The sequence below is a fragment of the Toxotes jaculatrix genome, chromosome 9 (assembly GCF_017976425.1).
Source record: "Toxotes jaculatrix isolate fToxJac2 chromosome 9, fToxJac2.pri, whole genome shotgun sequence".
NCBI lineage: Eukaryota > Metazoa > Chordata > Actinopteri > Toxotidae > Toxotes > Toxotes jaculatrix.
Genome location: NC_054402.1, coordinates 21,065,928 through 21,081,997, shown reverse-complemented (window position 1 = coordinate 21,081,997; position 16,070 = coordinate 21,065,928). Strand labels below are relative to the sequence as shown.

Sequence of the window (16,070 nt, the reverse complement as noted above, 5' to 3'; positions counted from 1 at the left end):
AACATAAGGAAACACGAACCACACTCCTGACAGAGGGGTTCTCAACCATTCCTTGTTCATGACTCAGCTAATACTCCATTCTCTACCACATTATGTTCATTACTGTAACACACTTTAATAATTTCTCTGAAGAGCAGATGAATGGAGGTTCTGTTTAATAAAGGAAGTAGTGGAAACATTGTGTGCTTTCTTTACCAAAGATGAAATGTCTTTCCTGCTCTCTCTCTCCTATTTGCTTTTGGTCTTGCTTCACTTCTGTCTCTCTCTCTCTCCTTTTAGTCTGCATTCCACACCTTAGGATGGGTCGTACCTGGCACAGCAATGTGGAAAAGCATTAAATTCCTTTACACACACACTTACTCGTGTGTGCGCACACACACCAACATACCGAAACACAAGCTTGGCACGGCAGGTTGCAGAAAGAGAAAACAAATCACCTCACTGGCATGTACCTATGGGACTGTATGAATGCTGGACTGTGAGTGACTTATTTTGATGGATGTAGTTCTCCATACACGTACGCACCCACACATGCAAACAACAGTTATTAATCCAGTCACTCTAGAGGCAGAGAGGCAGCTTCATTTGCCTCAGTGTATTGCATATAGTAGGGCCTCCTATAGCAATTGAAGCTATTGAGTAATGTTGTTGTACGTGTTTGTGACAGGCCAAAGAAAAAGTTTCTCTGTATGTGAAACCTTTAAAACACAGTGAGTGTACTGGAGTGTAGCAGTGCACAGTACAACTTTTCATCGACTGTTTTGTGCATAGAGTCCATATAAACTGATGAAAAGACCGAAGGACTTTTTTTTTTTTTGGGATGAAGGATAATGGTTACATACACCGTCTGGCTGGAGCAATTTAAATCACCTTTATTTGTCTCCCTCCAGTGTTGACAACAGAAGAACAGGTCTCTTGTTGACCACAGTCGCCAGAAAGCCAGTAAGTGGGGAGGGCTTTCATTGGGACTGAGAAGATTTCAGCTGAAACTGAGACCATGCTCCTGTGACCAGACAGAGAAGCCCTGTATTCACTCTCACAGTACATAACACAATGTAGAGCTGTGTGTAAGAGCCATAAGACTTTATCTTCCAGCAGAGGATGTCTCTATCAAATTAAAGCAGATTATATAATATGGTTAACACAATACAGCAGTGTGGAACGCAGAAATTGTGAATGCTCCCAGGTAAGGCAAGTCCTGCAGCTCAGGATCTATTCAAAAAAGGAAGTGATATCCCTGCCTCAGTGTGGGAACTGTTACATAATATTATTAACAGATACAATATAAACACTGTACTTGTGAATGGGGGGGCTGTGTCTCCACCACGTCTTTGTCGCATATCAGAGAGGGTGTCCACAGAGATTTGGAGTAAATTTTGATTTTGCAAGAAGATCAGAACATGAGCCCAAAATGATGTGTACATTATTGTATCTGTGATCTGTGCAGAAACTGCTGGAACTCTGTCAAAGTGATAGTGAACAGTGATAAGACAGAGACATGCTTAATTTTACTTACATTTCACCTTTTCTCTCACTGTCCTGGTATCTTGTGTAAACATTTCTCACAGGAGTATTTTTCACGTGGCCTGTAGTACATTAGAAGTTAGTTATAATTCACATACAGTAATCTCTATTTATTGTGTAAAACCCCTGCTTTTTATAGTCTCTTATTAGTGAGTCTCTCTTAGGCAAGGCTGCTTTTTCATTTTAATTAACTCATTAACTCTTGCAAGACTCCAAATTAGTTTGCACAATACAGTATGTTTTTTTCAGAATACACAGGGGATTATTTGCTTCTATTTTTTGTCTTCTAATGGCGCCATGGCATTATGTATTTAACCCTTCATTAAATATCCAGCTTTATGCTGTAGAGTGTAATTGTATCAAACATTGAATCAGATTATGGTACACAGCTGATAAATATGCTGTGTATTTTAAATAGCGAGGCCCAGAGTAATAGAGGATGCTGCTCTCATTCGAAATGCTCTGATGTGTCACGAAATGAAGCGAGGTTATGCAACACGATTACAGCATCTCTGCTGTCAGAACTGAGGAAACGCTCCTGGCAGACCAGATGGATGTGAGGATGTAACTGACAATCCAGACCAAATAAAGATATAAATAAACTTCAAAAAGACTCTGTTCAAACATGTAGTGGAGAGATAAAGCATTATACTGGAGTGAAAATGACCTAGCAAAGGGTAGAAAAACAAATACCTTCTCCCATTAGGGATAATTACAACAGTAAAGACAGGAGATCGGGGACAGGGATAGTGGAGTAATATGCCTAGAAATAGCAGGGGAGTCCCACTAGAGCATCCATGGTTTTGTACAGAAGCTGGCAGGGGAGATAACGGAAGGACTGGGCCTCAGGCCTCCACACAGAGGGTTCATATGAGGGAAGAGATGAGAGAAGAGAATTTTATTTTACTTTAAAATGGTTTTATTTTGGCACAGCTTGAGCCTGTTTTAAAGAGTCTCGTGCTTACACCCTTATGCTTATAACCAACACCCTTATCTGGAGGTTGGTCTGCCAAAATAAACAAAAAGTACATTTCAGAGAAGATGCTGTTTGCTTGAATAGTGAATTGTACAGACCCTACCTGACTGACCGCAGCGGAAACATACTGGTGAAACCAAATTTTCTAATGTTATGTTCAGCAGCAGTTTAAATTAAACCTATGACACCATTCTGTCTTATTATTATTATTAGTAGTATCAATTTGAATTTGCACTGAATATAAAGCTCCTAAAGTTTTCAATAACACTTATTCACTGTATCCAGCACTGCATTATACATAAAAGTGTTCCTATATTCTATACCCATTGCTAGAAAATGGAATGGACAGAATAATGGAAACACGTCTGTAGCACATAGCACAATAAACTGCAGCCTGAGTCAGCAGTTGCAAAGAAAACTGGATATTATAACCTTCATGAAAGCAGAAGTAATTGCAGGGCTGTTGTATTAGACCGCATCTAGTTGTACCTAGTCAAACTGTATCTTAAAGTGTATCTTACAGTGTGACATTAAAGTAGAGGAAGTTTACGTCAGGGTGATATAAACTCGCAGATATTTGGTTGAATTATAAACACCGTGAACATAATCTTTCATTGGGGGTATTTCGCTTCCTTCCTTCATTTAAACTTAACATTGAACGTTTCACTCCCAGAGATCCACTGCAGCTCCACCACTTCCTGATACACCTGTTTGTCAGGTGGGATAGTCAGCTCATAGGTCTGCGGGCGCAGCGGAGACACTGAGTCATGGCGAACTAGATTATGGACGGAATTTTACTGAACCTTTGACGCAACTTGGCCTTTTTTTTTTTAACGCGTAAACCCGTTTTCATAGACTAAAATGCGTCGACTGCGCCAAGGGACCGTCGCTCTGAATGTGGTTTTGCTGCAGTATTTTGTCGTTTGTTTTGGTGAGTACAGAGGCCGGAGCTCGGCGTTCATGTCGGTGTTTTTCAACACAAGTTTAAACAGGGAGAAACTGTGTACGTCCCGTTTCATGTTTGTTCAAGTGGGCTGATGCTGTCTGTGACCGCAGTCAGGGTGTTTCTCGATAGTAATGCCGAACTCTTCATCTTAGGTTTAGTTTAAGTTCCAGGTCGACTGGAAAATAAGTCTACAGCTCTAAACACTGTCTAACGCCATTTTAAGACTGCTCTTGTTTTACTTTTCGGTGATTACCAGAATACCCTTGTCTGAGAAAAACATAGTGTCAACATCTAAACATTGTAATGAAGTTGTACTGAACTCTGCCTCAGACACATTTTAAGTCCCATTTGCCAGTCAGTTAATTATTTATTTTATTCGGACTGAGTTAAAGTAAGAAGTCAGCCAGTTTCTAGTGGATACAGGAGCAGCCCATAATAATGATGGGACCGTGTAAAACGCCAGGCTTGGAGGGATTCTGACAGCTGGTATGCACTAAGTTAAGAGCACCGTCTTTTTGCCAAGTACATTACAAACATGGCTCTGAAATGTGGGAGTGCAGTGGTTCGCCTGTCTTTGAAAGCATCTGACCTTTTATTGAAGGAATTTTAATGACAAATACAGTAATGGCTGTATGTGTGTGTATTTGTGTGTCTCTGGTCAAAGCAGTATCTTTGTGGTTTGTCTCTATTTGATAATTGCTTGAATTTTGTCTTACATGTGTGGCAGAGCAGTGTCTGCCAGCATGTAATATTAATGTAGTCAACGTGGTCATTTTTTTTCTGCCAGGGTTACATCAGGATAGCACATGCTTTTCCCCTCTCAGTTTAAATGTCTAGACATATTGTTGTTTAAGAAAGCAACATCAACACTGATGAGCTGCCAACTTTCCAATCCCACCACTAATTACTGGATTGTCAGCATCTCTGCTGTCTTCAAGTTCAAGAGCGGTTCAGCTTTCAAGACCCCTCTGTTTGATTTCCACTTTTATGAAGCGATAGCTTTGTCCATGCTGTCGACCCACTCACCCAGGGGTCTTTGTAGATGATTCAGGCTGATCACATGATATCTCTCACACTATTTTGTGTAAGATAAACTTTGTACTCATCTTGGCTGTTGGGGTCTTTGATGGAGCCGGGGGTGTCAGTCTGAGATCGGATAAATCTGCTGATTGCCAGGCTTATTTTCCTCTCACTTAGTCCTTAGAGAAAAGGTGGTTTGAGGCCTTTGCTTTGAAAATGGACAAGGATACTTTCATTTATGCCCAGAAAAAGCAGTGTATGAAAGGCTCAAAATAAAGCCGTTTCCTTTCATGCTGGGTTCTCCTTAAAGGTCAGAAGACAGGGATACATTATTATAGATTATGATAACGGACTCATTCCAAGCCAGCTCACCCAGGATTCAGAACATTTCCCAGTTCATGTCATGGATTTTAACACTCTAACCAAATAAATAAAAATAATTAATGTAAAGACTTCTATTAAATTAATTGGTATATATTAATTTTTGAAAATTAAAGATTCTTTGTATCTTGTGTCTTGTACAACCATTGGATGGGTAGCTGGGAAATTTTCATTCAAAGTGCCTAGAGGATAAATCCTACTGACTTTGGTGATCTCCTGCCTTTTCCTCTTATGTCTCCATGAGGTTTACATCTTAGGTTTTGAGTGAAATGTCTTGGCAGTTATTGCATGGATTGATGTGAAATTGGATTTTGTTATTGAAAGTCCCCAGAGGATGAATTCTATTGGCTTTTGTGACGCCCCGACTTTTCATGTACTGTCACAAACAGGTCAGAGCTTCAGTTTGTTTGTTATTCTAAACATGTTGGTATGCTGATAATAGCATTTAGCTCAAAGCACCAGTTTAAGTAGTGTCACTGAGCTGCGAGTGTGGCCGTAGAATCTTATTTCCATATTTTTCATATGGTCTGAATAACTGATATTTATCCAGTATTTACACTCCAGACTAAAAGAAGCTGTCTGTGTTCAGTTCTTGTTCACGGATACAGTCTAGCAAGCTCTTAAGCAGCAAGTATTGTCATAGACGCTGCTCTGGCTGGTCTCTCTTTGCTTTCTGAGTGAAGTGATAACAATGAAAAAACATCTAGTGAGAGACACTGGGACATAGCTTTATCTGTAGTTCAAGGTCCCTGACAGACAGATGTGTAGCAAGTCTGTCAAACACAACAAGAGAGGCTGGTGAGAAACTTGTATTAGAGTGTCACTCAGTTCAGTGTCTGCGAGGAGGAATATACTGTGCTGACACTTTCATGTTACAGCGGTGGGGGAGCATTGTTGGGGAGTTTTATTTATTCTTTTGTGTACAGTAAGTGAGTAAAATGACATTTATAGGGGTTTTCCTTTTCTCTTTGTCTGCCTCTACTCCACCTCCTTTTCTCATTCTTCCTGAACACCTAAACCTCTGGCTCCGGAGCTGCATGTTCTGTGGTCCTGGCTCCACCCACCTGCTGCTGTTTATTGTTTACAATTATCTATTTCTAACATGTTTAATGTTCCATTCTGCTACAGATAAATATTTGATTAATATTCTTTGCAAACTGTAATGTAAATAATTACCAGTCATGACAGCTTTTTGCCTCCGTGCTCTGTTTCATAATTCTAATCTGCTGAGCACACATTATCCAATAACTGTTCACTAACTGTAATGTAAATGCTGACCCACATTGTCTGTATTATGCTGCATGTCCTTCTCCCCCTCTCCTCCATTCCTAGCTGTCCTATCTTCCTCCTTTTCCTCCTTTCACCCAGCCCGGCCATCGGCAGGAGGGTCCCCCATCTGAGCCAGGTTCTGCTCAAGGTTTCTTCCTGTTAAAAGGGAGTTTTCCTTGCCACTGTCGCCTTAAGTGCTTGCTCTGGGGTCAGGCTCTGGGTCTCTGTAAAGCGCTTTGAGACAATTTTGATTGTGGAAGGCGCAATATAAATAAAATTGAATTGAATTGAATTGAATTGAATTAAACATGTAAATCTGCACACATCGCATTTCACCTTTTTCTGCTGTCATCCCTGACTGTCTTTCTACCATTTCACTTCCAGCCCCTTCCCTCGTCTCCTCCATCACCGTGCGTTCTCCAGCAGAAATCCATGCATCTAAAGGGGATGCCGTCACACTGTCCTGCACTTTCACTTCTAGCAGTAGGCCGACCAGTAAAATGACTGTCGACTGGTCTTACAGGCCCCAGAGTGGAGGACCACCACAGACAGTGAGTATATATTTATCAAAAGTACTGTCAGAACAAGGCTGTACTAAAGCCACTGCTGTAGCTGTTGTTAAAATGAACATGTGCTGTATGTCTGCAGTTGCTGTGTGTTAAAAATGAAGAGAAGCTCTCTCTGCTTTACTTTTTCCAAGACAATTTGGGCAAAACGTTCTCCATAAAATGCATGTATTTACTTGTTTACTTGTTGATGTGTTCACCTACATTTTAAGAAGCAAATGTAAAAGAGAACAGAGAAACATATGCTGTGTGGTGTTCGAGCTAAATGCTGATGCTGTGCAAGCTGCCATTTGGAAGTGTTACTGTTGAAGAAACCATCTAATGATTTTTATCAAATGATGCATTTGAAAGTGATGAGGGCCATTAGTATAATCTGGTTACAGATTAATGGGTTTTTGTCTTCTGGTTGGGTTACTGTCCCATGGCAAAAGCCACATTATTCTGTGGCTGTACTAGGTTGCACTATGATATCTAATAGAGCTGAAGTGATTACTTGATTAATTGATTAGTTGATAGACACATTTATTGGTAACTACCACATGTTATGGATCAGTTTATCATTTCAGTATTTTTTTAATGCAAAAATGCCATAAAGAACCTCACTGTTTCTACCCTTGCTTCTCCACCTTCTTAGCCTGTTATTACAGTTAACTGAAGATGAAGGTTCTCTTTAGCCACTTATACTGTAAACAATTGAACCTTAGAGAGAATTGGTCAGTTATCAATAAGAATCAGCAGTGCCAACAATCATTATTTGTGGCCCTAATCAGTTTTAAATCATGTAAGTGTGTGTGAAACTTCAGGTTACACTAAGGTATTTCCATGTAATTTTTAAGAGCTCGCACAGACTGTGTTCATTGTACAGGTACGTGACTTCTATTGCTCACTCACAGCATGATTTGTTTGAACATCTGGTTGCTTTGTTTGCGTTTTTGACCACCTGGACTTCTCTTGATTTCTGAACTAACACGTAAAACTGTGATAGAGAAACATGCCCTAAAGCAAACTCAGGTCAGCCTCAGTTTTAATGTAGATTCAGTTTGTACCGATAAGTTCGATTTACGAGTGGTAATCTCCGGTTTTTAAGCCAGCCACCTTCCCGCCCAGCTTCCCCAGGAAACCCCGGCTGGTCAGCTACCTTCATACCCCTTCCTCTGTGGTGGTATCGTGGTCTTGTTCGAAATGCTTTCAGATGTATCCATCCCAGCCCATAACTGCACTCAGTCCTCTAACCCCACACTCCCTGGGTTCAGTTTCAGAGGCCGATCCACTAATAACACACCACATAATTTAAGCTGTTCCATTTGGATTTGAGGATAGCCCTCAAGTGTGGTTCTGTGAAATTGCATTTGGAGCATGTGAATCCATAGTGTGGTAGCTGCAACCCTATATGCCATCATTTCCTATAGGAGCACTCAGACTTAAGTGGAGGCTAATGTTTTGTGGCTCCGCTGATATGGAGTGCTGTTGGTTTAGTCATTAAGATGTAGTTGCCTGGTCTCAAAGTGTGTAAGGGGAGGAGGAGAAAAAGGACTTGGTGCATGTTACATCGATGTGGTGCTCATGTGTGTGTGTGTATGCACGTGTGTCACAGTCAGCAGATAGTGTGGTATTACCTCACAAAGACGCACAGCTATAGTAAGAAGGTGTGTCAGCAAGAGAAAGCCACACCACAGCCTGTATTTCCTTCGACCCAACCCAGCTAGTTTGTTCTCTTTATCACAGATAAATAATGTGTGGCACTTTCCTGATACATAGATGGAACAAAGTGTGGAAGTTTCTCATTTCAATTTCTAAGCCTTCATTTACTTTCCATCCAATTTCATTAGCAGTTTTGGCTGGTTTATTGGCCTGTGTGTCCCCGGTCGTAGATCACACGGGGAGAGACCATGAATAAGCATGTGAAAAGCTCCATCAGAAAATATAATTTTGCTGCCAAAGCTTTAGTGTCAATCTGAATTGCTGCAGTGCTTCAGTGACTTGCATAATTACCTCAGTCCTGATGAGAATTCATTTTGTAGATTGGAGAAGAGAGGCTGAATGTTCAATCAAATATCAGTGGAAGCTGATGGTAATTGGAGGATTTGGCAATTGAATTCTGCTGAATAATGCTAAAAATAAATCTATTATGAAGATCTAAAACTCAAGTTAGACACTGTTGTTAAGTTTGCCAGTCAGTGGAAGTTTTTGTCTAAAATGTCTCAGATTCATAGTAAAGGTGGCCCCAGTTTAAAACAGTCTCCCATGTTTGCTGGAATTGCAGCATTTTTCAGAAGTTTTAGAGGTCCACTGAGACCAATGTTTGTTTCCAGTCTGAGCAGACTCTTACATAGTCACTGACTTCAAGCTGCTCTCATGTTGGCTGAGCTGTGCCAAGTCCTCAAATGATCAGTTGTGGATGAATAACAGTGCAGGGAGATGACTGGGTTTATCTCTGCCATGCCTACAATGCGGCAGACTGACACACAGCTGTAAAACCATAAAGTTGTATCAGTGTCAGTGATTGTTCAGGTGATTCTGTGTTTGATTTAGATTTTTTTTCCCTCAGTTTATTGGGAGGCTGTACACAATTCATCCGTTCATAGTATAGTATAAACCTTAAGGCAGTAAACGTATTCACTTAACACAAGGCATACATTTTTGCATGAAGCTGCATCAGTAAGTAGTACATATTGTTCTAGGACTGTTCATACAGTTTACATATAGTTTTGCATGTGGAGACCTGATAATGTAACATATAACACTCTCTAAATAAGATGAAAGTCTGTTTGTTTATGTTCATATATGTTCATATATCATTATTTTTGTATAAAATAAATTGCATAAATACTTTAGATTTATATTTAGTTTTACTCTTTTCTCATGTTCATCGTGAATGTTCTTCATATATATCATATTTATGTACTGTAATCACAGATTTTACTTTTGTCTTTGACATTGTATGCTCTCCTGCTGTTTTTTGCACATTATGTGCAACTTGTTGATTTATTACTTTTAATGTCATTATGTACACCTCGATCACATACATAGACCTGCAGACCTAATAATGCAAACATATTTTATACATCCTATAGTTTATTCCACTTATTTTTTCCTCATGTTTTTAAATGCAGTCATTTTATTTACATATATTCCATAAAGAATAACAGAATAATAATGGTTTGAATTAAAATGGTATCTCAAAGAGGCTCAGATGTGTTACACAGCACTCAGTATAGTTGTCATCTTCAGATAAAGTAAGATCCTAATGTGTGAAGTCACAGTGGGGAAGGAAACTTCAGGAGCATATGGTTTGGTCAGTTGTGTGGATGACATCCTGTGTGGCATTGGCTTTCCACATACTGCCCATGGTTGTGAATGTGGACAAACATCCTGCACCATCCACCATTAATACACTATAAGCTAATTTTCTCTTTTCTCTGGAGCAGCTGTCTGCCTTTTCAGAACATGCTAATTTTTAGATACAGGGAGGTTGATGAATTATCAAGGATGCAAACACATCCATGGTGATTTTAGGAGAAATTGATGACTCTGTTCTGCTCTGCTTTGACAGCAGAGATGAAGGCCATGCGGCTCTGATCTTATCCTGCAAATGATCTAAAAGCCTCTTGATGTCTTTATGTTCCTCGTTTGACCCAACCAGCTCAGTACAAGACGCAGCTGGGAAGAGTAATGACTGGCCGCTCAAATTACCAGAGCACTTACTCATTGTATTTCTTTAACGTAATGTAATGGTTCTTTTTCTGGTCTTGTTAAGTTTTATCCTTTTTAACAATCAACCACGTTGGCGCAGTTTGAAACTGTAGTTCTTATTGTGTTTACTTCTGACTGCAAATTCTGCAGACTAGATTTTGCATTCATTCATACCAGTATGTAAATGAACCCTGGGTCAGCTCTACTTACTTTTCCTATTCTGTTTCTCTTAACATGTCTTAGAATTTATTGACAGTAAAGGGTAAAATAACAGCATCAACATATTGCAACACACATACACTAAGACTAAGCAAATACTTTCAGACTCAACCACTTTGTCTCCTTGTATCACTAATGACTAGTCCTCTTCCTGTTTGTGTTTCTATGTTTTTATGTTCATGTTTTTTTCCTTCCTTTTTTTCCTTCCGGTTAGTGGTGACTAACGGGGACTCACAAAACTTAAATTAAAAAAAAAAATACTCTGTGAAAAACATGTACTGTACTGTACTCATTCCCCCTTCACCACCCACACACACACAAACAAACACACACACACAATACACACACACAACACACTCATACTTCAGATGTCATGTTTTGGAGAGGTCTGGGTCAGCTTGACGTGGGAGTAACGAAGGGATGGAGTTTGTTGACAGATGTGGTAAACTAAAGGGAAAAAAAAAACAGAGTCAGATTTTTATTCATATTTCTTAGACTGAGCACGGAGCCCTCTTCGCTCTGCTATTGACAATATTGCCAAAAGAAAATATCCCACCACCATCTGTCCCACCACCTGTTGCTCTAGACACTTTCTCTCAGGCAGAAAAATGCAAAGTTAGATTTAGAGCTGGTCATAAAGTAAATTTATTTAGGTGTTGCTCTCCTGTTGTTGTTGGTTTTTTTTGTTTTTTTTTAACCATCTCTCTTCTCCTTCCAGTTTTTCCACTTCTCCTCACGGGCATTCCCCCCACACGAAGGTCAGTTCGCTGGTCGTATCCGGTGGCAGGGAAGCCCGACGCGTGGGGAAGCCTCCATCTCTTTGATCAACGCCACATTGAATGATAATGGGACCTATACATGCTCAGTCAGAAACCCTCCTGATGTTCATGGGTCCCCAGCTTCACACACCGTACTCACGGTCACACCAAAGCGTAAGCACACACACAGAGTTCTTTGTCTCTTTATTTCACTATATAATGTATATATTCATTTGACTTACTTTTCAAAACTCTACACACGTGATTGCACATAAATATCAGTTGTCAAATGTGCAATAATGTGATCCAGACATGTTCATACATACTAGCGCTTGTCCTGATTTCACCTGAGGTGTCTGGAATTTGGCTTTTCTCACAATTAATTGTGAACTCCATACAAACAGAGACAGGGCTGAGAGGAAGAAGTTTCCACTGCCAGCCACATATTTTTATAGTAGGCTAATCCAAACATCTCTTTAGTGTTTGTTTAAGCCTGTCATGTTGTTAGCTATATTGACTCATATGTATTTGCCTGTCTTTGCTGTCAGATGGGATGGGAAGAGGCAGAGATTTAGTGAGGGTTACTCATAAGATCTAACTTACTGATGTAAATGTTTTTTTGACATAACTTTGTAGAAGTCATCTCACTAAAAAAAAGTATTAAACTATTGTGATAATAGTGAATACTCAGGTTCTTCGAAGCAATAATTTGTATTTTGGGAATTACACTTGCTTGATTTTCTTTCTCCAGGGACAAGATCAATACCGCTCTTACATCTGTGCAGTAAATATGTAACTGGAGCGCCTACCAGCACTGCTAGAGCTTACTAACATGCTGTATCTTGTTTGTTTATTTCTTGGCTGCTGGGTAATGAGGAATTCACTCATCCCAGCCAAGACACACAACCCCATGTATAATAGCGTACTTCAGATTAACAAACACAATATAACGTGCTAATTAGTGAGCTTTAGAGAGGTGCTGGTTGACTGATTTTTGTTACCTTTGGACAGATCCAGGCTTTGTTCTAAGCCAATAACCTCCCACCTTCCCCTCCCCAGCCCCCAGCATTCGCTTCACTGATGTGGCAGTCCTCCTCGCTTTCATCCTCTTCCCCTCCGCCATCATCACCCTCATTCTGATTGGACGGATGTTCTGTCCCAAGAAACAAAGCAACCAATCGAAGGCCTACAGATCACCCATAGAGGTCACAGAGGGGTGAGTAGATTTATTCAACCAATCACTGCTGTGGGTCTTCGGGGGGTAATGAAAGTCATTGCAGGCTGTAATGCTTGTCGATGTGCCCCTGGATTGCTAATTTGAAGAAGGTTAAGCAAGAATCTAACTTTGACTTAGGGGTTTGATTTCAGGAGGATCTGCTTGTTGTAGAAAGGTGCTATCAATTAGTGAGAAGTCCAGCGCTGCAATGAGCTGATCTACTGGCCGGTTCATAGTGTAGCACTCTCTCTGGTTTGAAGTCACACAGGAGCTGGTGTTTGCTCTTTTGACTGGTGTAATGCAGGATTATAAATGTTGAACAAGCTGTTACTCCTCTGTTTACTACTCGCAAATTCACTAAGACCCGGCATTTTTGTTTTTTTAGTTTTCAGAAAAAGTCAATTTTATCATTATTTATTTTGAGTACTCTGGAGATAAATCATATTTTTTGTTATATATTTTTATTAATACTGACACTAATCTAAACCCCATCATTTCCAGCATCTTGTTTTCTCTCCACCATTCTGTTTACTTGAAATTCTCAGAACCACAATGAGATGTCCCTGTTAGCTGCATTTAAACATATTATGTCTTATAGCAGGAAATGAAACATATTTTTAAAACAATTTTGAGAAATACACATATTTACTTCATGGCCCAGAGTTAGATGATGATGATGATGAAGATTAATGCTGCTTTTATATCTAAAGAGTATAATCGTTCTTCTTTTCTGCTTTTCAGCACAAAAGAGGAATTAGCATATTTCCCAAAATGTTTAAGTATTCTTTTAATATTAAATATTGAAAATCAAAATCCCTAACATTCATTGAATCATTCAGAATTTTTTGTTGTTGAAATGACATTTTCATCATTCATTCCTATGAAGCAGGTAAATACTGTGTCGATATGTAACAGGCAGGACTTTTCATCGTAATTGTGAGTTCAATTATTGTCATTACTGACTATCTTTTTATCCACTCTGCATCATCAGAGAGGAGTACGGCATCCACCCACCGGGGGACAAAGTAAAGAGGGCCACATGCTGTGACCTATGTTTCATGGTACAGTACACAACATTTCATTATAGCACAATGTCTTCCAACCCATGAATAACTTAATGAGACATGTCTGCCAGATCCGTTTCACATGTTTAATTTTACATGCCCTCTATGTCTGACAACAGGACTTAGAGGGCACATAAAATATAGATTTCCATAAAATATAGATTTTTCCAACATTTTCCCACAAATATTTTGTGTCTGGGTCTGTAGAATATATATATGTGTGTTTATGTGTATATATCTTCATCTGACTGCATTGTTTTCTGATCCTCTGTGTGTGTCCAGGAGTCAGAGGACGAAGGGGAGTATTACACCCTAAAAAAGAGGCCTCCCATAGATGAAGGCTATGCAGAGTCTCAGTGCTAGAGAACCCTGGTGGTCGGGAAATGTAACTGCAAAATCTGGACCCGCTGGCGCCTTACAGATGGGAGGTACTGAATGGAAATCAATGTCTTCCATGTCACCATCAACCACTCACTCACGCAGTCACTTTGGTGATGCAGTTTCTTTTTTGTGGTGTGACCACCTTTTTATTTGTGTCTTGAGACAATCTGAATTATTCATCACCAGTATGATATTCACACACATTCAAAATCCAGTACGCCAGTAATTTGATTGACCATTTGTCTGCAACCCCCTAAATTTCCAAAGACTTCCCGAAAATCAATTCACAGCTACTGTACCACTGTGCTGGGGAAAAAAAAAACAGAGGTATTAATTCTTATATTTGACAGCTTGTGGTTTTGATCAGATATTATTTCTTTATTGTGTCTGTCCAGGCAGGTATCACTCTGTCGGGTGTGTCAGGCACCAGCTGACCCTGTGCATGTAAACACAAACACACAGATAAACATTATATGTATTTTTGTATAGTGATGATTTATATGTTTCACTTTCTTATTGTGAAGGAGATAGATATGTTTTGTCTAATTTATTGCCTGTGTCTGAGCGGCTGTGTGAAATCTGTGGATGTCTTTGTTGAGCTGTAGTGGAATATTTCGGTTATATCCTTAATTTTTGGAGAGAAAATAAATGGTTTGATTTGGATGGTTAGTTGAAACCACTTAATACTATTTATACCTAACACTGTACATACAGTATATCTGATCTCTTCAGTCTTCTGTATATCACTGTATACTTTGGGGCTGTGTGGATGTGCTCTGTCATGGATATGGACTGAGCCTTGGTTTCGGATCCAAAGCTCGCTTGTGTTGTTAATTTTTTTTTTTTAAAAACATATTTTGCCTAAATAAATTGTTTATGAGCTGATTCTTGTTAGAGGATGAGCATGACTTTTTAAAGAGGTACTTCCAGCAAGTTAATATAAAGAATTTATTAATTTCATTGATGGCTCTTCGATAGCAAACAGAGACCGGTTGTTGGTAAAGCTGATAGCATACGGCCACCATTTTCTCCTCTGCTCTCTCTTTGTTTGGTGTGTTGCACTATTCATGAATGGGTCTCTTCCACTATTCATGAATGTTCTTGAATATTCCTTTACAAACTCTAAGGACAGGCTGGAGTCTCAGAGCTTTACTCACAAATTGCAGCAGCATCTGTCTCATCTACGGGGTCGTGGGACTTGAGAGTCATAAAAAGACCTAATAAAAAGCTGCCAGTGGAACACACAGAAAACGATAAGTCCTCATTCTGTCTCATTTCTCTTCTATTTCTCATTCAGTTCATTAATGCCCCCTAGGTTTTAATAATTCACACACAGCTATGGTGAAACAATTATCATTCCTGCTTCATCTGAACTACCATGGCAACAACTGACTGATGTCAAGCAGAAAAAAATAAAATAAAAATTGATTGAAAAAAGAAAGCACTGATAGCCGACTGCCTGGACTCAATTTTCTAGATAAACCTTGTTGGGGTTATTCCGATTTTTTTTATTACCCAGGCTGAAGGGATATAATATTATTAATGCGAAATAGTGTATCGCTTACATGTACAGATTTACCATTTCAGTCTAGATCTGCTTTATCAGCTGTTGGGTATTGTTACTGGCTGGAAATTACAGTTGGAACAAGTGTTGGAACAAATCTTAACAGTGAAATACAAAACTCTCCTAGGAAGAGGAGGCAAGACCCACCAACAATGGCTGAACCTCAGACCAGCTCCATCCTCACCAAAGAAAATTAATGTCCAGCAAATGCACCGGTTATTGCTGTCAGCATGTTCATAATACCATGGTAAGTAGCAACATAATCAGATTGAATGACCATAAATTTCATACATCTGTTCAGTCTTTGAGTCTGTCAGATTTTAAAGATGCTCGCTTCCTTAGGCAGCAAGTTAGTTGTTACCAGTAAGGACCAATTTATTCCTCAACACAGTGTTTCCCAGTAAATTGAATCTTCATGGGAAAACACCTGCGTGACATTGTTGAGTGCAGCTTTGGCAGATGTTGGAGTCATGTCCCAGTTCATGAGTGGACA

At 39.6% G+C, this 16,070-nt stretch overlaps 1 protein-coding gene across 1 annotated transcript; it reads left to right on the top strand.

Annotated features, from left to right (window-relative positions):
* Window positions 1-3,228: 3,228 nt before the first annotated feature.
* mpzl3 (myelin protein zero-like 3) lies at window positions 3,229-14,898 on the top strand. The gene is made up of 6 exons (XM_041047174.1): window positions 3,229-3,431; window positions 6,501-6,667; window positions 11,313-11,526; window positions 12,412-12,568; window positions 13,560-13,629; window positions 13,915-14,898. The coding sequence occupies exons 1-6, from the start codon at window positions 3,362-3,364 to the stop codon at window positions 13,993-13,995; spliced, it is 759 nt and encodes a 252-aa protein (XP_040903108.1). The 5' UTR covers window positions 3,229-3,361; the 3' UTR covers window positions 13,996-14,898.
* The last annotated feature ends 1,172 nt before the right edge of the window (window positions 14,899-16,070 follow it).

Bases quoted from the DNA above. Each gene is read 5' to 3' on its own strand.
- mpzl3 (XM_041047174.1), top strand. From the start codon at position 3,362: ATGCGTCGACTGCGCCAAGGGACCGTCGCTCTGAATGTGGTTTTGCTG. The intron at 6,668-11,312 runs GTGAGTATATAT...TTCTCCTTCCAG, and splicing joins GTGGAGGACCACCACAGACA to TTTTTCCACTTCTCCTCACG. The intron at 11,527-12,411 runs GTAAGCACACAC...TCCCCTCCCCAG, and splicing joins ACTCACGGTCACACCAAAGC to CCCCCAGCATTCGCTTCACT.